Genomic DNA, 24,062 nt, shown 5'->3' with positions numbered 1-24,062 from the left:
AGCAGAGGATTTTCTCAAATGTTAAAATTCTGTTATGTTTTGTCTGGAAATATGTAAAAACATTTCAACCCAAGGGAAAAATCAAAGTTGAAAATGGGCATATAGGGTTTTCTTATTTATGACTGTCATTAGTTTAGCATTTAAAAAATGATTTTGTTTAAATAAGCCCCCCACCTTTTTTTTTTTTTTGGTGATGCTGGGAATTGAACCCAGGGCCTTGTTCATGTGAGGCAAGCATTCTACCAGCTGAGCTATGTCCCCAGCCCACAGATAAGTTCTTTGATTGTCCTCTCTGTTGGTTTTTTGTTTTGTTTCTGTTGTTTAGGTAACTAGAATGTCCCAAGTTGCCCCAGATGGTTTGTAGGATTGTCTTTCCTTAAATGATTTTTGGGATTTTCTAATTTCCCACCTCTTTCCTTCCCTTCCCTTCCTTTCCTGTTATGAAATTTGTATGGAGTCTAGTATTCTGGGCCTAGGAATCCTAAAGTTATCCCTGCAGTGTTGTTTTAATCTAAAAATTAAAACATGTTCTCTTGAGTGGTGACAATCCTACTAGGAGTGGAAGTCAGGACTAATAATGAGCATCATCTGTAATCAATTAACTATCAATGCCCATAACCTCTTCTTCATAATGAAATAGTGCAGCATATTGGACTAGTGCCCAGATCATCTTTATTAAAATAGTATTGGTGGAAGTGGCTTCTGAGAATGCTGTAATATATCAGCCAAACAACTAGGGTCTTTACATATAGAGGTGTACTGAGGAGCTTGGTTCCCTTCCACTTCACATGCCCAGGCAAATTGGTTAACATTTTCCTAACAGTTTTAAAACATGACCTCTCCTGAAACTAGGTGAACTTAAGAGTCCTCCTCTTTGCTTGTGTCCTAAAGAAAAATCATCAGCCCTTGAGGTCAAATGAAGTTATGCATGAGCTGGCATTGCTTCATTGGCTATGTACGTTTTTTTCTGAATTCTTGCAGCAGAAGATGTTGGGGGCCAACATCTTAGTGTTTGGTCTTAGTGTTGCAATTTTAAGGTTCATGAACACTGGAACATGAAAAGTTGTGTGATACCAAGAAACTTCATAGTAAAAGAAATTTGGTTTGTTGTTAGGTGTTTTTAAAATGCGTATTGTATGCCTGTTTGTTTTTAGAAGAGGGAAAAACATTACATGTGGTTAATAAAAATCTAAACCAGTTGTTTTATTTCTGGTTTATAATGGATAAATTGCATTCTTTTCACCTTGCCATTTTTATTATAATGATGGGCCCCTGAATGTTATGATGGAGAGGAAATACAATTATTTACCTTTCAAACTTTAGTACTTTAATGTCTTGGTTATCATTTAGTTAATTTCTAATTAAGAATGAACACCCAAAAAAGTTAATAAACTTTTTATTGTACTTTGTAATTCCTGGCTATGACTAGCAGGTTTCCAACCTTATGATTTAAATATTTGACCATGAAGCTGTTGATGTACCAAATTCATTAGGTAATCAATGATGATGAAAGATAAAAGGAACTGGAGTCTGTTTGGTAATTGATGCTAATCACTCTAGTACATTTAGCCATTTCTTAGGCTCATCTCATTGATATTGAGGTTGGAAAGGGTGGTTCAGTTGTTGTGATTGTTAATGGGTTTGATTGCCCATTCTGTGGTCCAGGAACAATCTGCCTCAGCTCTGAGATTTCAACTCAGTGTGAAAATCTCCCTATTTTAATGAGGGAGGTGGGGAGAATGGCAGAAATTAAAGGGTATAATAATGTCAGATAGATGTAAAGCAGAAGAAAATAGTTGCCTTAAATGAAAAAGTGTGAGTCATCAGTGTAGCAGTTTGCAGAAGGTGTGTTATAAAGAGAAAAAAAAAAATGGTATACAACCTAAAAAGCCATATGTATGAATTCATGCTTATTTGAATGTGAGCTTGTTTTTAAATATTTTAAACAGCCCTTGATTGGTTGTTCCCTAATCCCTGCTAAGTGCATATTGATGATAATTCTCTTTTATGACCCTTGGAGGATATAAAGAAGCTTGTGCTTTTAATCCTTTTAAAAAGGAATGCTGTTTTGGAAGGGGCCAGGGGCCAGGGCAGAGTCCCATTCTCCCCAGGGAGCTTGAGGGGCATCTGTCAGGGCCCTGCCATTGGTGAAGATCTCAGCTTGGATAGTCTGAGGACATTCTCTTGGAAGTGTTGAGTCTATTGTGACCTCTGGCTTCTTCTGCTCTGACTCTGAGAGCCAGGGGCAGTAACCATGCATAGCAGGAGGTGGGAGTATTCATAAGCAGACAGAGGCATTTTGTCATGTTGGAGTATAGGGTAAGCCTCCTTAAAGTTAGGGCTTGGCCCAAAATCTCATTTTTCTGTTAGAACCACCAGTTTTCATTTGCGTAGAAGATGATGTTGAATATTTTAAGCACCGTGTGGTTTACTCTATTTATAAAAAAAATTTCGGTTCAGGAGTTAAAAATCAATCATGATCCCCCAACTTGGAAGTAATCTCTGAATACTTTGACCATATTTTCTTCCAGTATTTAAAAAGTGTTTTCATGTAATAATGCCAATTTGAGATCATTTGAAGAAGAGGTTATTCATAGTCTCAAGAAGCTCAGGAAGGGTAACACTATTACGAAAGGATTACAGTGGGGTCCTAACTAGCATAGGTGCTCTAAGGAAGGGTCCTCAACATGTCTGGAGAGAACGAGACAGGGAAGTCTCTATGGAGGAAACTGAGGTCTTGAGATGAGTAGAAGGTAGCTGGGAGGAAGAGGAGGGTAAAAAGCAAGCGAGGGTTGAAAGGTCAGCAGAATGTGCTTTGTAGGAACTGAGGACAGTTCAGGCTGGCAAGGTGCTGGCCATGTGGGCAGGTATTAGGGTCATGGCAGTGAGAGAGGTGAGGCTGTAAGAGTGAGTAGAGATGAGATTCTCATGGTCTTACAGGCTAGACCTAGGTGTGCACTGTCCCACAAGCAGTGGCAGCCATTGGAGGCTTTGAACTGGGGGTATGAGACATTCAGATTTTGCTCTGAGAAAGGATCATGTTGGAAGGTGCCATAACTCAGATGAAAGATGATGGTGGCTAGAACTGTGACAGTATATAGAACTATGACAGTATGGAGTGAGGGACATGAGAACTTGGAGAGGAATTTAGGAGGTGGAAATATTGGGAGTTTGGTTGCTTCTGCTGGAGTACAAGAAGGCTGATTAAGGGATAAGGCCTGGTCTTCAGAATAGGCCCTGGAGAATGGATGTTCTTTGTCCACTGGACAGGGAAACTGGGGTGAAGGGGGCTTTTGATGTATGCTGCAGTGGGGACATACGCATCAGCAATTAGATATCTAGTGCAGGATAGTTTAGAATTAAGGAAAGAAATCTGGCTGGAGACCCAGTCTTGGCATCCTGGGTGCACAGATAGAGTTGAAGCTGTGGGGATTAGGGATATCTCAGAGGAATTTGTGTACTGTGGAGTAATTCAAGTGCATTTTGCTTCACACAGGCAGAAAGAGGGAGGGGAGGGATAGGGCAGTTTGAGATGTGACTGTTTCAGATGAGAGGGAGTCAGTCCAGGTGGCATCCAGGGCCTGAGGCCTTGATCAGCCTCTTGGAGCTTGAGCTGAGTGTGGACCCTGGTGTGCATGAAATTGATGTGGTTGGTTTTAACTTGTACTTCAAGCATTAACTAGTACTTGGCCACCTGCTATTTGGCTGTACATGTAGCAGGATAAACTGAGAGAGAAAAGTCTCCCCCAACCTGGAGTTTATGTAAGTCCTTCCTCCCTAAATTGGACAGTCATACTAGGCCAGTTCTGTGGACCTGGGAGAGTTGCTGGGATGTACTGTGCATTGAATGGCTTTAGAGGAACAGAATTCCAGCTTCATAGAGAACATGTCTGTGGGAGGTGTGTGTGTGTATGTGGGGGGATTGGCATTTACCCAAACTGTAGTTCTGCTAGGAAGGAGAGAGAAGAGGAGGACATTGACATAGTGGCCACCACCAGTCTCCTGGCTACCTGTATGTCAAAAAATTGGGATGATTCCATAAATGATTTTGTTTTGTAAGAATTTATTATGAACATTTCCAGGTTATTAAACATTCTTCAAAAACTATTTTAATGGTTATATGATATTCTGTCTTAACAAACTCTTATAGTATTTACTGTTTGACCCTGTTCTAAGCACATGTTAACTGATTTAATCTTTATAGTAACCTTATAAGATCAGTACTGTCATTGGTCCCATCTGAAGATAAGTGAGGTTCAGAAAGGTTAATTAATGTGCCCAGGATGACAACTTAGTGCAAGTAGAGCTGAGGTTCAGACCCAGGCAGCGTTCCTAACTACTGACCTGCGCTGTGCAAAAGACATGAGATAGTTCATTCAACACTTTCTTTTTGAACTTTCAGGTTGCCTCTGCTTTTTCTGTAGTATAAATAACACTAAAGTGTGTGTTCTGGTACTAACTGTTTGTATTGGGATTGCTGGGCCCCTGGGTGACTGCTCATAAGGCTCTTGCTTGTTGTGTGCTGCTCAGCTGCTTTCCACACAGTGGTATCAGTATACAGTCTACCATATAGCCTTTCCTGGGGAGAACAGTCACTGGCTGCTTCTCCAGGTGTTGCCATATGGAGAAGCAGGCAGCATGGTGGACTGAGAGCAGGCCATAGCAAGTAATAGACTCACTTCAAAGCAGTTCTCCGTTTCCTGGTGGTGATGTTGCTCTGGGCACACCAGCCTTCCAAGCCACTAGTTCTGTCCTGCTTGTCCCAGGATGGTGAAGATATATTGAAATTCTGTGGGTTAAAAATTTTGGTAGGTGTAAAGCTCCAAATTTAAGATGCTATTGTGTTCACTTATATAATTTCACTAATGTGGAATAGAAAGGAAGAGAAAAGTATTTTTGTTATGTAATATTGTTCAGCTTTCCTTTACTATAGATGTTAACTTTTAATATTATTTGGTGTTTTCTCTTAATTCCTGCATCCACTAATGATTGTTGGACTCAGATTTTACTTACTAAGTTATAACCTCACTGAGTTTTTAATATCATGAAACTTCCAGAGCTTGCATTTTCTTTTTTGTACTGTTAAGGGTTTTTGTCTTTAGCAGTAGATCACTCTATATGCTGGCTTTCATGGTTGTGTTTTCTTCTTGGACATTTGGGTGCAGGTTCGAAGGGTTGGGTCCCACTATACTTGTCTGTCCAACCACAGTGATGCATCAGTGGGTCAAAGAATTCCACACATGGTGGCCTCCATTCAGAGTGGCAGTTCTACATGAAACTGGCTCCTACTCCCACAAAAAGGTAATGCTATAATACTTCAGTACTTTTTTTGTTTTGTTTTAAAGCCCTCCATTACATATTTGGTTTTTCTTTGAACCATGTATTTCTCAAATATATATTCCTGTATCTTTCAAGCATTTAAAATTATTTTATAATTACTGACAATGTAAAACTCAGTGATTATGAATATGTACTTATTGTTCTAACATCTGTAGTGATGTCGGGATATGTACGTTGTCCAGCAAAACACAAATCAGCACAAACTAGTACCATAAGCCTGATATTATGTGCAGGATCATAACAGGTGACTTAAATGATGGCTCACTGGAGAGTTATCAGCTTTAAACAGTTTTAGGAAAGTGAATACAGGTTTAACATTCCTAATCCGATATCTGAGATGCTTCAAAATGTGAAGCTTTTTGAGCACCAATATAACATCAAAACTGGAAAATTCACACCTGACTTCATGTGACAGGATGCAGTAAAAATGTAGGTGGACTAAAAATATTGTATAAAATTACATTAGACTATGTGTATAAGGTGTATATGAAACAAATTAATTTTGTGTTTAGACTTGGGTCTCAACCACCAGATATCTCATGTATATGCAGACATTCTCAAATCTGAAAAATTTCTAAATCTGAAATAAGCATTTTGGATAAGGGATATTTGACCTTAATTGGTAAATCCATTTCTTAATGTGCTTATTTTTAATATACTTTTTTTAGTTGTAGTTGGACACAATATCTTTATTTTATTTATTCATTTTTGTGGTACTGAGGATTGAACCCAGAGCCTCACATGTGCCAGGTGAGCTCTCTACCACTGAACCACAACCCCAGCTCCTGTTAATGTGCTTTTACAACATGTTTTTGATGAATAAAAGCAGCTTGACAATTTGCGATTTTTACAAGTATTCTTTTTTAGTTTGTTACTTTTTGTTTTCTGAATCCTGTATCATCATGTATTGAGAGTTGTATTTCCTCCCTTATTTGTAGTTCTGTTACTAGCTGCATTATCAAAAAGGGGGTTTATCTCTGCTCCTATGGCTAGCATTATAGAAACATTGTGCTATGCTTTTTTTCCCTTCCTTCTCACTATCTAAACTGTGAACTCAATAGATAACACTGTGTCTCATTTTGCATTCCAGTTGCCCTATAAGCATTTGCTGAATAAATAATAATCGGTTTCACTGTTGGTTTTGCCAGTTACATTACTGATAAGAAGTGGGAGTTTTTTTTTTTTTTGTTTTGTTTTTTTTAATGAATTCTGCCTTTTCTGAATCTTCTGAACTCTTCTCAAGTGAGCTCTCCTTCACTCTAGGAAAGCAGTGCCAGCTGTAAGGGCCATGGACGTTTGGCTCACTGACTGACGAACTCCAGTGGCTCCCTAATTTTTCCCATTTCCCTTTAAATTCTTATATGTTCACAATCATATATGAGCAGAACTTTTGATAGAAATTAATCAAGAATACCTGATTTGGTAACTGAATAAGGTGAGGTGGAATCTTGTTTATACTAGCTGTTACTGTTAAATCAACAGATTTTGACCATGATTTAAAAGATAATGGAAAATAGAGTTAAGATAATTAATGACGGTGAGTAAATGCTGTGTTTTAAAAGAAAGTGAAAATACTAAGTTTAAGTTGTTTGCTAGCCAGACTTTCACTTGTTACAACTATCCTGTTATCACCCATTCAAAACTTAATGATTCTTGTTTTCATTTCCATTATCTGTTGACATCCTTAATGTTTTGTGCTATAAAATTCTGTAGCAGGATTCATTAGTAAATCTTTGTCTTATAAAGGCAAATTTTTTCATATGTTTCTTCTTTATCCTTTTATTTTCTTTTGGGTTAGCAAAGTACATGTACTTCAAACTTTCACCTGGATTGTGCTTACCTACAGTCCCTCTGTAATTATAACCTGAAGAACTACCTTCCTGTAAATCACCTACATTGACTCATTAGTGGAAAGAGAATTGATATTGAACTTGCTGTTTTGACAGCAAATTGACATTGAACTTTGCTGGGAAAACTTGATTCCTTAACTCTGATAGAGGGCAAAAACTTAAAGCCTAGATATTTTACTTTGGGTTAGAATAGTTCCACCTTCTGAGGTGGATTTACACCCAGAGACAAATGGATGGTGGTTTCTCTTTTGTCAGTGCTTTCCAGTTTACAAGGACTTGAGCTTGAAACTTTTTACTTTTGAGGAAATGCAGTATTACAGTTACTGTGTCTTTTTACTCTTAATTTTCTACTATTCCTTTCCTATTATAAAGTACCTAAGATTTCTGAAGATTAAGCTGCTATGCAAAGATTGAAAAGCTATACCTTTTATCTTTCAGACTGTATTCTTGACTTAAAAACACAGTTTTTTATTTATTATTAATGTCAATATCAGTTTATTATTTGTGGTAGTGTCACATTGAGAATGTGTTAATTGTTCCTTTGCATAGGCCTGGTTAGGGTCATTTCCAAGATTGTGGCTTTGCTTTCTGAATTCAAGTACTAAAATGATAGTTGATCCTTCTGCTCCTTCCTTTCCTATCTGTGTGTGCATATCTTGGTCACTACTCCATGCTCACCTGGTAGCTTACAAATATGTGTTAGACTGCAATAAAGTCTGTGTCTCTCTTTCACATTTCAAATATTCTGTCAATGCTGGTCTGTCCCCTAAGCCAGCATTTAATGTCTGACTTCCTTTCCTTCCTTATCAGCTGAGATTTCTTTTTCTTGTGGTTGAGGGTTCTATACCCACTGGCTCTCCTATCTGAATTCAGTAGTGACACTTTGGCATAGGGACATGCAATACTGGACTAAATAGGGGAAAGGAAAGAATTTCTCTTTAGAAATATTTGAAACACTAATAATGACAGTTGTTTTCCTTATAATTCAAAAGGAGTATCATTATTTTCCTAATACCTATTTGTAGCTGGTGTAACATAAAAATTTGAAGATTTTTTTCTTTTGGAAAACAGGTGATTGAACAATTTCTAAATAGTGAACATCTATCATTCTTGTTCCCTAAATTTTTTTTTAGCTTCTCATTACTCTTACCACTTAATCCTATATTATCTTTGTTAAAAGTCTCTTTGATTGGCAGCATGATTTAGCATTGTCAAGTGCAAAAAAAAAAAAAAAAAAAGAATTGTCAAGTGCACACCCAATAACTATATAAAAATATGCATCTATCAGTTTGAACCAAATGGTCATGTCTGATAAGGAAGATTTCAGACTTCTGAGTCTCCTTTGATGGTCACTTGAAATCTCATTGAATAGGAGTCTAAGATTTTCCCATCATGACTTGTGATCTCTTTTTTTCTAGCACAGAAAAAAATTGTGTGAATTGATTAATATTTATTTGTTGAACAAGTATAAATGCCACATTTCAGGTGTTTTGATATTGTTAGGGCTCTAAAAATGGATATGATAACTAACCTTGAAAATCCAACTGTTTTCTTGGGGAAAGAAAAGAGGATATATGAAAAGATAATGAAAGAAGGCAGTCTTGTGAGACTTAGCACATAACTCCCAGTGGGTGGTGGCATCGTTAGCACTATGTTGTAAAGCTTATTTAATGATTGAGAATTTTTTTAGATTTGTCGGAATATGGATAATGAGAAATTGTTTATATCCTGAAATAATTATCTCTTTATCTTTCCTACCTTTTTCTACTGTGTAGGATCCAGTAATTCTGTGGACTGTTTTAGATTATTCAGAGAGTTTTGCCTTGTTTTGATCAGTTTGTGCTATTTACAGTCATAGGAGTGGGAAAACAACAATGGCATAGTTTTAATTGCATAGGTTTGGTAGTTACCGCACCTGGGTTTGAATCTTGGATCTGCCATTTTATGCCTTTGTGACCTCAGGCAAGTCACTTAGCTTCTCTGAGCCTAGTTTGATGTCCTATAAAATGAGAATTTTTTATAGATTAGTGAGGATTGCTTGGATTAACATATATGCATAAAAAGCTCAGTGTGGTCCTTGATATATAAAGTTACTTAAGTATTTGTTGTTCTTGTCAGAAAGCACAGCCCAGGCCTCTTCATTTCAGTGGTTGAGGAAAAATTCTGAAAGATGCATTGCTGATTGATGTGATATGTATTCTAGATAGAAAGTTCATTAACTGCTTTATCAGAAAGTTTTATGGTCATTCAGCTCCTAGATCTGTTTTTCTCACATCCAGATACATTTGATCCCAAATAGAGTGTTGAATTTTGGGGAAGGAAGTACAAATTTGGGAAGTGATTAAAAAGCAAACCTCACAAAAAAATTTGCCATCTGATGAAATTGCCATCATGGATTTTTTAAAAACTCCCCTTTCCTGAGATACTAGAGCAAAAAAAAAAAAAAAGGCTTTTTAAAAAGCTGAAGGGGGGTCAGGAAAAAAACCTTAACAAGTAAAAATGAAAAGGGAACCACCAGGTCTCTCAAGCATCCTAAATATTTCAGACCCATTCCATGTACACAATTATAACACAAAGTGATATAATTTCTATTAACTTCAGAGTCAGTATATACACCTGATATAAGAAATGATAGATGCTAGGCTTGTTCCATAAGTTTTATTGTAAAATTATGTTGCTGGGGTCCTTTTTTCTTCATTGTCAGCACAAATCCTTGTTTATTAAAGATTTAGCTTGAAGGAAATTTTAATTAATTACAGGTGCAGTAAATCCTGCCTGGGAAGCTGCCGTGCTGTGTTTACCGTGAATGGCCTTCATGTGCCTGTGCTTCACTCGCTCTCCCCGCTGCCTGACAGTGTGATTTATGGCTGTTGTTTTCTACCAGTCCACTGTTTGCCCTCTAGGAGGGATTGGTCTCCTGAGCCTCCATAATAACAGCAGCATTTCCACAGACATCTTTTAATGACAACAGCACTGCATTCAGTAAGTCAGGCTAATTGCAGATGTACCCTATTAATTGCAAAAACTAGGAGAGGTTACATATTTTACAAGCTTTTAATTTGAAACCGCCCGAGATGATTTGTCTTAAGTGTTTGGATAGAGACGTCCATAATATTCAACAATTCACCATTATTGAAACTCCAGTCGAGGCAGTTATAGAATTCTGAGATTGAATCAGGTGAAAACAAATAGTGTGAGGTGTAAGTGGCTAAGTGGAGATTATTTTTGCAATGGAGACATTTTGCACAACTTACTCTTTTTATAAAAGCATTTTCTTAATTCTTGTTAATTGTGCATCTCTTTGAACACAGTAGGAATTCTGTATTTCTGTAGCCAGCATTACAGAATATTCCAAATAAACTTTGATTCTTAAATAAGCAAAAGAAACTACTCATTGCTCCATTAGTGTACATTTGAAGCTTGGCATCCCATTTATTTAACTAGGGTAAAGCTCCCAGCTACACAGAGTGGTGTCCAGAACTCACTCTGGGATTGTATTTCTTGAATGTTAATGGGATGGCCATGGCTGGTCTGTGCATCCAACAAGAGTTCCAGGAGCCATGAGCAAGTAGACCCATATTTTCAGGTTTGGCTATACACAGTGGACATTTTACAAATATGAGTGGTAATTTAACTTCCACTTTCTTTCAAGCCCCAGATAGCCGAAGTTGTTTCCTCTCACTATCTGAGTGCACATGGCTTGTTCCTAGAGTGGACTTGGGCATAGTCCCATGGCTCAATTTGCCATTGCCTTACCCCACTTGCTGGTATGGCTTCTCGCAGCCCCTGCTCTCTTGGAGGGGAAGATAGTGATAGACTCAGAGGAAAGCTGCCTGCCTACAATCTCAGTAAAAAAAATTAGATGTGGAAGAGCTATAGAAATCAGCTGGCTTCTCAAAGTTATGGAACTGGCCAGTTGAGGTACTAGATGTGCAGCCTGTTTCTCTGGTCAACATTTTTCTACACTGGGCATCGGCAGCCAAGGCAGTATCAGTGTAGTCCAGTGAGTGGGATGAAGGTGAGTCCTGGGCAAGCCTGTACATGTTTGCAAGGCTGTGCACCCGAGACATTTACTGCTTCATTTTCCTAAGATAAAAATTAGAACATGGTTAAAACAGGTGTGACCTTCATTATAGTACTATACAGAGGTTGAACTTTGTGAATGGGATGATGGAAAAGAGTGGTTATAATAATACAGTTCTCACTTGTCGAACCTTTTTAAAGGTCCCAGGTATTGTTTTGAATCTCCAAAACAATTTTATTAACTCTTTAAATGTGGAGTGTGTTATGACACATGAGAAGATAATTCTTCTCTGTTTGATTTCTTCAAAATTTTTTGTGCTCTTTGCACTCTTTTATGCTCTGTTGAATTAAAAAGCATTTTAATCCTAGTTCTTGAAGATGATATTAGTAAAATTACCATTTTTTAAAATATTTTGAATTCTATATAGTTTGTATGAAATGGTTTTAATTGCTTGATGATATTAGACTTTCCAATATTTAGCTATTCTGATATTCCTTATGATAAGCCTTATTAGGTTAATGTATTGCTGGGCTTTAAAGTAATAAATTTTTGATTTGGAGGTATGAACACATCTGTCAGTTTTGGAGACTGGGTTTTGCTAGCCTTGTAATAAGGATTTGAAATGCATTCTTTTTCTGTATTTGGGAACAGTTCTATAGCTAGTTCTATTCCTGTGTCACTTATAGAAGAGCATACATCTTTTTCAAGTTCTTCAGTATTATTCTGCTCAGTTGGTCTAATTTTTCTTGGGTCCATTTTCATTAGGGTAATTTTTTTGTAACTATTGTCTTATGTCAAAATGTTCAGATTTTTTTGGCACGTGGTATTGGTTAACATTTTTGTATTCTCTACATTGGTTAGAATGTAGAGAATTTCTAAAGCTGTACAATGAGAATGAGTCTGTTCTTCTGGCTGAGTTTTCAGAAATTGGTTTGGTCTTTTCAAAGAGTTTTTTTTTTTTTTTTTTTTCTCCTCATCAGTTCTGCCAGGTTTTTTCCCTATGATTTTTTTTCTTTTTTCTTTTTTTATTCTGTCTTTTCTCTTTTTAATTTATTGGGTTGATTATACATATTGATCTCGGCTTTTTAATTTTTTTTACTTTTTCAGATTTTAACCTTTCTGAGTAGCATATTTGTAAAGAATGGGTATTTTTGATTCCTTTTTTTTTGGAGGCAAAGAGTAGGAACTATGGAATGAAATTGACCAAATTATGCCATGTGCATGTATGAATATATCACAATGAATCAACTCACTTTTATGTATAATTATAAGGCGCCAGTTAAAAGTAAATAAATAAATAGATGGAAGACCAGTAGAGGAAGGGGGAGGGAAGAGTGAAGAGAAAAGGGAAATGTTGAAGGGGGAGACCAGGTATTCTTTGTGCAGGCTAAGGCTCTGTTGATAGCTATGAAGGGAGCTTCTTGGTGGCACTGAAAGCCTTTGTGTACCAATTTTTAAAACTGTTTCCTTTAAACATTCTTTTCTCAGAAGCTGTGGTCAGGCCTCAGGACAGGTTGTGGTTCTCAGGGCTTTGCTTTTGTGTTTGTTGCTGTGTTTTTTGACAGGTAAAGGTGAATGCTGCTTCTTAGTATTTTACTCCCTTTAAAATTTAAAACATCCCTCTTGTTTCTGTTCACTTGTTTATCTCATGTTCATTTTGCTAAAACTACCCTTTTTTGTTTGCAGTTCTCAGTGTATCTTTGATTAATTCTGTTTCAGCTTTCATTGTGGGCCTGGTTTGGGTCTCCTTTAAACTCAAGGCTAGAGTTTTGCCTTACTCCAGGGAAAGTCTTGCTGTTAATAATCTGCCATCGTGGTGACCTCTGGTATATCTTTAATCTGCAACTTACTAGCTTGTTTTCTGTTTCTTACATTTTCTGTGGTTTTTTTTTTTTTTTTGCTATTTTTAATACTTTTCCCCCTATAGTAGTCTAATAGTTCTATATCCTTTATCTTTTCTAGTGTTTATATAGAGTCAGCAACCATTAGTCAGTAATAGGCTTAAATTTTTGACAAGTGTAGTTTAACATATTTTTCTCTCACAGTTAATACTTAGTATAGTATCTATTCTGTGTTTCATTTTGCCTGTGGATAGGGTGTGGTTTATAATCCACTTTTATTTTCCACCAATTTTACTCCAAGTTATATTAAGCTAAGCAGGGATTATAGTATAATTTAAAATATGTTTTATATTTTAGATCATTTGTTAACAGTTTCATTTATATTTGAAAGTGTTTAATATTTAGACTATTATGTTCTAATAATTTATTTTAAGATACATAAGTATGTATCTTACATTTCCCCATTTTAAATTTTTAACAAATTTATTGGTGCATTATTAGTGTATATATTAATGGAATTCTTTATTATGTAGTCATGCTTTATTTTCCCTTTTAAAGTTTTTCTTTGTAGTATAGTAAGAGGTAGTACAGCATAATACTTAATAGTTCCAGCTTTGGAATGGACGACCTTTTGCTTTGGAATTCTGACTTTACCACTCCCATCTTTGTGACTTGGTATATTGGTTACTAAACCCAAGCCACAGTTTCTGCATATATAAAATGGGGTTAGTGGTGGTTGCTCTGTCCTCACTCAGCGAATTGCTAGGAGCATGCTGTCTCGAGAACATATAGGGTAGAGAGTGTTGCTTTAGCTCTTCCCAGAGGGCAGCATCTGCCTGTCTGTGCACACCTCTCGGCTTCTGAATTCAGCACACTGTGTATCTAGCCAGCCTCTGGTTGGCCTATATTCTGAATCTTTGCCTATCTGAAGCTGGAATTTAAAAATTTTTTTCATCAAGCATAGCTGCTTGTTGGATTGATGCAGAATTCCAGGGTCTCCACTTCTCCTCTCCCCTGAGAACTACATAAAGATTTTTTTCCTTTGCTTTTTGACATATTTAGTGTTATAGAAAGAAATGCCCAGTGCAGGAGGTCTTTCTTCTCTGAAAGGAATCTTCTCTTTCTCTGTTTTGTTTTGGTCAGAAGCCATGGCATTCTCTTTCTTTTATTTCTCTTTTTAGAATTCCGACATCCAGAAGGATGTGCCTTTTCAGTGTTTCTACCTGACATTCTGGGATTTTTTTTTTCTTTAGACTTACATCTCTCCTCAGTGTATTAAGTTTTTTCCTGTTTATATCCTTTTCACTCTAGTCTCCTGGAATTCATGTTATATATGGTTAGAAGTTCTAAATTTGACTTCCTTATCTCCATGAAGTTTCTTTCATTTTCTTTCTTTATTTTAAAACAATTAATCATTTTCCATTCACCTTGTTATTTTAAGTTTAACAAGGGTGGAGACAAAGAAGAATGAAAATTGAGGGCTTAACGTATTATAACTTACTCTTATCTTTCTTTTTGAGAGCTCCCCATTCCCTACCACCAATAGCTTTATTAGTCAGTGTTTACTGCCTTACAGATTAAACAAATGTAAAATACACTTTTACTGCTGAAAAGGTACTATTTAGGATGTGTGTATTATGTTTATACATTTTTATAAAGTGCCCTAAATTGTGTCATGATTGAAAGGGTGTCACTTTAAGTCATGTTCACTGTATTTTACTTCCTTTTAAAAATGGGCCTTCCTATTTTATTATGATTTTAGGAGAAACTAATTCGAGATATTGCTCATTGTCATGGAATTTTGATAACTTCTTACTCCTACATTCGTCTGATGCAAGATGATATTAGCAAGCATGACTGGCACTATGTGATCTTGGATGAAGGACACAAAATTCGAAATCCAAATGCTGCTGTCACACTTGCTTGCAAGCAGGTATGACCTCTCATAACAAGGAGTTTATAGGTTGGCAGTAGTATTTAATTTAGAATAGGCTTTCTGCTTTTAATAACACATTAATTAATTCCTTATGCTTAAGAAATTAAAAATATACATTTTACCTAAATGTAGAAAATTCTGTATGCTCACCCTTAATTGTTTTTTAAAACTCTGATTGTTCACATTACTTAGTGTCTCTTATAAGGATCAGTTGTTAGAATGCAACCAAATCCTACTCTAACCTATATTATTCAGCATGATATAAGAAAAAAATTCCCCCATTTTTCATCTATATGTAATTAAAGAATTATAATTGCATAAAATGTTTTGAGGAGGACGAAAATGATATAAGAATTAAAATGAGTAAAATGTGTTAAATAATGGTATTACATGGGAGTGTTTGGGGGCAGTGATATCCATCATCTGTTAAAAGGCAAATTTATTAAGAAGGTGCTTTATTTCCCAAACTAGTTTCGCACACCTCATCGGATCATCTTATCTGGCTCACCGATGCAGAATAACCTCCGAGAGCTCTGGTCCCTCTTTGATTTTGTCTTCCCCGGGAAGTTAGGCACATTGCCTGTGTTTATGGAGCAGTTCTCTGTCCCCATCACCATGGGGGGATATTCCAATGCTTCTCCAGTACAGGTAATGTAGTAGGCAGGTGACAACTTTGGCATCTTAGTATTAAAATGTTGTTACTAATATTGTATTTTGTATTTTGTAGCCAAGTCATTCAGAATGTAAGGGAAATGGCCAGGCTTATAAATTGGTATCTGATAAAAATCAGATAATTATTTCTGCTTGATATACTTTTCCAGATAAACTTTTTTAAAAATCGTGTAAAATATTTACTTAGAGGAACTACCTAAAATTAAACGTTTTCTTTGCAGAACAGAAATGAAAATTTTGGGTTGAGGGCAGAACACCAGTAGCCCACAGGGTGGTGCATTCAGCTTTGGTATGGAACTTCAGAACTGCAAAGAACCTCAGGAGATGTCTCATTTTATAGTCAGGATAACTGAGACTCCTTGTTTTGGTGACTTGTCTAAGAGGCAGAGCTGGGGGATTATAATCACCTCTCCATCTTGTCAGGAAGAAGATTGATATGTGCAGTGAGGTATCCATTTTCCATAGCACTGGGGGCCTGGGAAAGTTAGAGAAATACAGTTAGATCACCCCCTTATTATTATTATTATTTTTAATAACAGGCAGCCATGGGAGCCAGGTGGGAATTAAATATAAGATCATTGCCTTGGAGTTGGCCTGCAGGAAAGAGCAAAGCTGAGGGACTGGCCCCTCCCAGCCAGCTCTGTTTTAGTTTACCAGTATCTACAACCAGCAGGAGAGAGATGTGGGCAAAGGGAGGATGTGGGATATCTCCTCAGCATATTGAAATACTTGCTTCCTCCGTGAGACCATAATGTATTGTTAAATTCTGAAATTTAATCATCTCTGCATCACAAATCATGTACTTCATGATTATCTTAAACGTAATTTTGATCAGCATCCAATGATACACTTGAGGTGCTGGAGATATAAAAGTTGTTGATTAGTTGAATTCTTTGTTAGTTTATGTTATCCCAGGTAACACCTTTTTTGGGGGGTGGGAGTGCACACCCATTCACATGCCTACACACTGTACATGTATGGACATGGGCTTGAGTGAGATGTTCTTATGCTTTTTAAAAATGTTTTCTTTTTTTACATGTTAATATTTTAACTTGAACTTTTCTTTGTGTATTATGGTCAAGCTCCTCACTATCATTGATTTTATAGCTAATTTTTTTGCATTAAAACTTTGGACTTTTTTCTTCTGTGAAATAGTAATTTACTTAGTTCTTAAGCCTGTTTTTTTAATTATTAATAATTTATTGAAGTCTTTGTTTGCTTTTAAGTAAATTGCAGAGGGAGGGGTTTCCTGGGCTATGGGTCTTTGTTTTTCTATGTACAGTTAATACCCCTCTCGTGTGACTGTGTCCATTACGGAGCCATATGTTCCATTTTAGGCTAGAGTGACCTTTCATTTCTGGGATCATAGGGCTCCTCTTGAACTTAGTCTCCGAAGTCTCCAGTGGGCAGTAATCTCTGCTTGTTAGCTGGTGGCTTCCATTGCTTCAGCTTCCCCCACACTTAGCTTTTGATCTTCAGTCTTGCAGAGTAGCATTTCCTTTGTAGCTTTTGGAGAATACAAGATTATAAACAGTCTTGTTTGAAAGCGGTTTTTCCCTGGAGGGTGGTTAAGAATCACATAAATCTCTACTTTAAGGTCTAACTATATAATAATAACTAAAGCAAATATTGAAGAGGAATAAGGTACAAAATTATTGGGTTTTCTTTTGTTGTACATTTTAGTTAATGAGATCAGTTTTGCACCTGGTGATATTATGAAAGCCACCATCACCTAAAGTATACAGAACTTTCACAAATTTTTTCAAGCCATTTTCTGACCATTTCCAACCACTTTTGTACAACCATAGTCATTCTTTTTGTTTTTAAGCAGTGGAATCTGTTCAGAGGTAAGAACAAATGCATTCCTTAGATGTAGTAATTTCTCCTTTTTCTTTTATTACAGGTTAAAACTGCTTATAAGTGTGCATGTGTCTTACGAGACACCATAAACCCATACCTTCTGCGGAGAATGAAGTCAGATGTCAAGATGAGCCTTTCTTTGCCAGATAAAAATGAACAGGTCTGTAAATATAGAATTTAACCAAATAGTCCTCAAGCACAGGTGTGCCTGCCCCTTCACTCTGATTTTCCTGTGTGTAACAGATGAGGGGGGCTGGGGATGTGGCTCCAGCAGTAGCGTGCTTGCCTAGCATGCGTGCGGCCCGGGTTCGATCCTCAGCACCACATACAAACAAAGATGTTGTGTCTGCCGAAAACTAAAAAATAAATATTAAAATTCTCTCTCTCTCTCTCTCTCTCTCTCTCTAAAATAAATAAATAAATAAATAAGGTTCAGAATGAAACAAAGATTTCCTCAGGAGATTGGTACATGTGGATGTGTGGGTAAAGAGGGATTGCTGTATAGACCTGACATTTCCTTAAAAAAAAAAAAAAAAGATTAGGCCAACAGGTGGGTCCTGTTGCTGCAAGGCAGGCTGGTCCTAATTTGCATGTGACAGGTGTACCTCTGTGGCATCTGCCCTCAGTTAGACTCTTCCTCTGACCCATGGACTTTGTTTTCTCTCTCTTAACACATGGATTTCTTTAACTACTTTTCTTAAAAGCTTCATTTTCCTTAGGCCCCCAGTTCATTCATACTATACATTGTATTAGATGCCAACCATGTTTTCAGCATGATTCAAGTCTCTGGACACATTAGGTAGCAGGGCAAGTTATCATGGTTCTCACATTTATTCTTAATGTAGAGAGAGACTCACAAATAAGTATAGAAGATGGCAGGTGGTTGAGTATGGAGAAAATTGAATCTGGGCGAGGAGGTGGGGAGTGCTAGGGGCAAGGGTTTAGGCTTTTTATGAGATAGTCTGAGAAGATCTCTGATCCAGTGGCATTTGAGCAGAGACCTACAGAAGGTATGCGAGTGAGTTGTATGGGAGTTGAAGAAAAACTATTCCTAGGGATAGACTGGAGCAGTGCATTGGTACTCTTGAGGACCAGTAGGGAAGCCAGTGTGACCAAAGGAGCAAGGATAAGAACCACAGGGAGGAAGCCAGACTACTGGCTAGAGGCCAGATGTCAAGGCCTGCTGGTCATGGGGAAGACTGTAGATTTTACTTTTTGCAAGGCGGAAAGTCATAGGATTATACTGAGCAAAGGATTGATGTCATTTGACTTGGTGTCAAAAGAATCGTCCTTCTAAATTCCATCCTGGTATTCTGTAATCTTAAAAGATGATTGTACCTTTGCTTGGCACCTGTAAATGCATTATAGATGTTGGATGTTTAAACTGAATAGGACTTTTGACTTCTGTCATCAAGGCTACTTTTCCTTTCATTCTTGCCTCTTCTCTTCCCACCACACTTATCTCTACTTTGAGCCTTTTATCTTCACATTCTCTAAACATTCTCCCCTTGTAGCCAAGTCCCCAAACCACAGTTGTCTGAGCTGGTTAATTCCAAGTCAGCCACTGCTGTAACATTTTATTTGTCCTTTTTCATTCTTACTCTCTTCTGTTTCACACCCATGACTTTGGTCATAAACTGGTGCAGTTGATGTGTGACAAGCTTCCCACCCAACAAGACTTCCTGCACCATGCAGTATTTCCCATTGTTGCTGGATTAATTTTGCCCAAGGTTATTCCTATCAACATACCTTCACTGTTCCTTCCCCATCACCTGTTTAAGATCACCAATTTGATTTATTCACACCATTTATTTTCACTATGGAATCTCAACTGTGTTTACTATGCCATAGTCAAACGAATCACTTTCTGCTTTTTCAACATGTGTCTCTCTTCTTTGCTTTTAAGTCCCTCCACCTGAAGATTCTGACACACTCACTCCACCCTCCAAAAAACACACACAGAGAAGTTTCTTTATTAAGATCCTCCGAAGGGGCTGGAGTTGTGGCTCAGTGGTAGAGTACTTGCCTAGCATGTGTGAGGCACTGGGTTTGATCCTCAGCACTACATAAAAATAAATAAATAAAATAAAGGTATTGTGTCCATCTACAACTAAAAGTATTTAAAAAAAAACAAAAAAACAAGTGTATGATTGCACGAATGGTGTGACTCCACATCAGGTACAACCAAGAAATGAAAAGTAGTGCTCCATTTGTATAAAAAATAATTAATTAAGCAACAACAACAAAAAGATCCTCTTAGTCTCTCTACTAGACTGGAAACTCCTGGAAATCTGACTCTGTGTAACCATCTAAAAATCCCTTGTAAAAAATATTACAGTGATTCCTAGGTGCTAAGCACCTGGCAAACTATTGGTTTAGTTTTCTTTGTGTTTTAGAGGAAGGGCTTTTTTTCTGTTGTCCTTGAAATTAAGACTGAAATACAAATGTAAGAAATTGAGAATTGTAAACCCTGAGGTTAATATTTTAGAAAGACTACTCATGCCACAAATGAAAGTTTTTTGAGGGAAAGAAAGTAGAAGCAGAAGGATAAGTTAATGAGATCTTCCAAAATCTTTGGAGAGAAAATGTGGCTTGGACTGGTAGAAAGTTGGGGCTGACAGAAGGTACTTGAAGGGCCCAGTGATGTCCAGATTTCCCCCTTAGGATGCTGGGATATATCTATTGCTATAGAGGCTTCAGAAGGACATGACTGACAGGTTTAATTTATGATGCATGTGAAGTGCCTATGCAAACACTCCCTTGGCCAAGAGGCTGTTGCAAATGAGTCTAGAGGTTTGAGGAGGATCTTAGGATGTAACTAACACCTATGAGCTAGGAACGTGTTAAACAGGGATTGGTTTGCCCGTGGAGTAGGTGGAGAATGAGAAAAGACAAGCAGCCCAGAGGAGCACTAACACCTAAGAAAAGGGTAAAAGAAAAGAAGCTAGCTAGGAAGATAGGGAAGCCCGGGCAGACAGGTAAGAGGTGGGTTAGGAGGAGTGGAGGCCAGGGCTGCAGAGCAACAGGGTGAATGGACTGAACTGGAAAGAACCTGATGATTTTGGCAACTCTGAAGTCATTAGTGACAGACACATAGGAACAAAATCAGTGGCATCAGTCGGGGTGCCGATCAGACTTGCTATCTGCAGAAACACCTAGGTGAAACAGTGGAATGGAAGTAAGGATTATCCCCTATTATTTCAGGAAGTTTCCTCCCTTTTTTAGAGTGTCTAATGGTCATGGTTTTCAGATATGGTGCAAAGGTTGAGGAGTTAACATTGATCCTGTATTGGATTCTGTTCCTCTGGAATAAGGGAAACTAAGGTGAGGTAGATGCAGAAGTAGAAACATTTTAGGGAGTGGAAACTAGGGAATTCTGCCTGATTCTGGTGGCTTCAGGTTTGATTTTTATCATTTTGTTTTTATATGATTGCTTTTAAATAGAAGTTGAGACAACGGTGGCTGAAGTGGAGTAGCTTAGGGAAATGAGTGTTGGCACAACAGTTCTCATGCTGCACTGGGCCTTAGGAAGGTACTGGGCAGGGTGTGTGTAGAGGCGTTCTCTGAAACAAGAAGTGGCAAGCTGCCACAGGATGGGAGATGGTGCTAGATATTGACCATAAAAAGTTGAGAAGGCAGGTGGGAGAGTGGATCTGCCTCTGGGAAATTCATATGGCAAGTAGGTTGAAAAGGGCCCGTACTGGTGACCCAGGGTAGCTGTCTGGCCATACAAGGGTATATGACTGGCCACAGAAGAAAGTCAAGCCATGAGGTGATGGTGGTGAATTTAGAGAAGGAGAAAGGTTGAGAGATAGGAAGTCCATGAACCCAATGGCGTGGAGTAATTGACCTCAGAGATGAGTCTAATTAACTTATGAACTTCAGGAAAAGAGGAATTCTAGGTGAGGTGAAGGTCCCTGTCAGGTCTGCTGAGCAGAGTGCACATAAGGGGCATGGAAGGTGGAGTAGTCTGGGCACGTTGAGGCCAGGAATGGTCTGTACTTGGATCCTGAACTTGGCCTGTGAACAGGAAGCTAGTCTTTAGGGACTGTTGGGGTAATAGGGCAGGGACCAGGAGATAGGTAGATACAAAAATGGAGAAATGGTCTTTGTTCAACAATGAGAGGTATCATCATTTTTTGTTGTTTTAGTAAGTAGCTTTGTTAAAATTGCACATGTTGTATTCTTTTGATTAGGGAACCAAATGCTTATGTTGTAATATTTTAATTACTTTATTCTAATAATTTTTTTTTAATTATACTTTCTTTGTTTTTTCCCCCTGTAGGTCTTATTTTGCCGTCTTACAGATGAGCAGCAGAAAGTCTACCAGAATTTCATTGATTCCAAAGAAGTTTACAGGATTCTCAATGGAGAGATGCAGGTCAGCCATAGAACAGAAGCTGTATAACTTGTGTATGAGAAGAGGTGGGGGAGAAAAGGAAACTGGTGTCTAGAATGTGCCAGGATTTCTATATCATGTCATCTCAGTTGATTTGTTGGTGAGCTGTGGGGAAGTATGAAGTCAGAGATCTAGCATGAAGACAGTAAAGTGCAAAGGAGGGAGGTCACTAGTGGGAGATTGGTAGCCATGAGCTATGGAGCTGGAACCCAATTGTGGGTGTGACCACGAGGCCGATAGTTCCTGTGGCTCTCAAGGGTCTCACCTAGCAGGTGGATGAGTGTCAGGTACATTGCTGGGTTGTATTGGGAATGATGGCAGAAATTATATATAATGAGAGGATTATGAGGATTCATGATTTTCATCAGTTTCTTAAGGGAGTCCTGAACCCTAATAAACATGAATCACTACCAGGTTAGAAGGAAATATAATTCTGATTTAAATGTCTCTGGTTCTAATTCTCATCATCCCCAGTGTGTGAAAAGAATTTATGGGCTGGGATTGTGGCTCAGCGGTAGAGCACTCGCCTAGCATGCGCGGGGCCCTGGGTTCGATCCTCAGCACCACATAATAATAAAAAAAAAAAGATGTTGTGTCCACTGAAAACGAAAAAATAAACATTAAAAATTTTTCTCTCTCTCTCTCTTAAAAAAAAAAAGAATTTATGTCACTCTATTCCTTCCAAAACTCTAAAAACTTCTTCTGTGGTTGTCCAGAATTCAGAAGTAGATAATGTCTTCTTAGAAAAAAACCAAAATAACAACAATGGAAAAACATTATATAACTAAATGAGTGTGCTAGAATTTAGCTCTCTGGAACATGTTACCATGGTGGACTGTCCCTGGGAACTTTTTAAATAAGAATGTGCTGCTGAGATTGTATGCTGGAAGCTAGTATCTGAATGCTATTTAGATGGCATGTGCTTCTGCTGGGTTAGGAATTTTCTGTGACCCTTTGAAAACATTTTGGTGAGAATTTTGACTAAATTTCAATCCTTGAAGAAGTGAAAGAACACATTAAATTTGTGTATGTTCCATTTCATCTCTACTGCAGTACTGTTGTATTTGAATCCAACCCTGTGGTCTAGTGGAAGAATAGCTAAGTATTGGCATCTGCAATGATGAGGTTTTCAGGGACTGGGGCTCCCATGCAGAATATAGGGAAACAGCCCCAGAGTGCTGGTGTGAGTGGACACATTGAGGAAAAATCATTTTTACACATTTTTTTCTACAGTAACATTGTAACTATAGATAGCACTAAGTGCTCACATACATATATGTGGTTATATGTATGTTAAATAAGTAGGTGCAGAATATAATCAGCATTTAGTCTAAAGCTGTAGGGCTTTAGACTAAACTGTACCGCTTCTTTGTGTATACCCTGTGAATTTTGTCTTATTGATTTGATATATAAGATTCCTAAGGCTGAGGATGCTCACTCTGCTTGCTGTCATCCTGAGCAAGAGCCATTTCTGTGAGGTGCTTTCAAAATAAGCCTTAGGAATCCAGGTTTAGGAATACAGACCTTTCTGTATCCTTTAATCCATGCTGAGCTTTGAAGTCATGGTCCTTGTCCTGTCCCATTGGACTAGTGATGTGTGTGGATCGAGATGAATGCAGGCAATGTGGCTGCCTGTGTTCATAGTATCTGAGTGCTTGTGCTTCCAGATTCAGTAGTTTCTTTCATTCTTTTAACTACATCTGTTTCTTACTTCATCAGTTACTGATATATATAAAGGCTTCTAAATCATTCACATTTCTTCAGCTCTTAAATCTCCCCTTCACTTCTTCATTTGCCTCCAAGATCAAAATGATAGATAGAGAATGCAAGCCACACCTGTAAGTTTCAATTACATTACAAAGGTAAATAGATAAATAGAAAATTAATGTTGATTGTGTATTTTATTTAACCTAATATATCTAAAATATCATTTTAATGTATAATCAAAGTTTCAGAATGATTAATGAGATATGTTACTCTCCTTTTTTTGTATTAAGTTTCTGAAATTGGGCATATATTTTGCATTTGCAGCACATCTCAATTCAGACTAGCCACACTTAATGTGCTTCATAGCCTCATGTGGCTAGTGGCTACTCTGTCAGACAGTGTAGGTCAAGAGGAAAAAAATGAGTTAGAGATG

The 24,062-nt window shown here is 37.6% G+C and overlaps 1 protein-coding gene across 6 annotated transcripts in view; it reads left to right on the top strand.

The window, feature by feature from the left end:
• The window catches only part of Ercc6 (ERCC excision repair 6, chromatin remodeling factor), a 79,524-nt gene that overhangs the window by 38,375 nt on the left and 17,087 nt on the right, over positions 1-24,062 (top strand). For all 6 annotated transcript variants that reach the window (XM_046446749.2, XM_046446752.2, XM_046446748.2 and 3 more), the window contains 5 exons: positions 5,166-5,301; positions 14,818-14,988; positions 15,463-15,639; positions 17,567-17,683; positions 21,809-21,904. In XM_046446749.2, the coding sequence (XP_046302705.1) occupies positions 5,166-5,301; positions 14,818-14,988; positions 15,463-15,639; positions 17,567-17,683; positions 21,809-21,904 (697 nt within the window). The remainder of the gene's footprint in view (positions 1-5,165; positions 5,302-14,817; positions 14,989-15,462; positions 15,640-17,566; positions 17,684-21,808; positions 21,905-24,062) is intronic.

This window comes from Marmota monax, unplaced genomic scaffold (genome assembly GCF_021218885.2).
Source record: "Marmota monax isolate L192 unplaced genomic scaffold, Marmota_monax_Labrador192_F-V1.1 WCK01_AAM20220418_F8-fsc00207, whole genome shotgun sequence".
In the NCBI taxonomy this organism is placed as follows: Eukaryota; Metazoa; Chordata; class Mammalia; order Rodentia; family Sciuridae; genus Marmota; species Marmota monax.
This window is presented reverse-complemented; position numbering and strand designations above follow the sequence as displayed.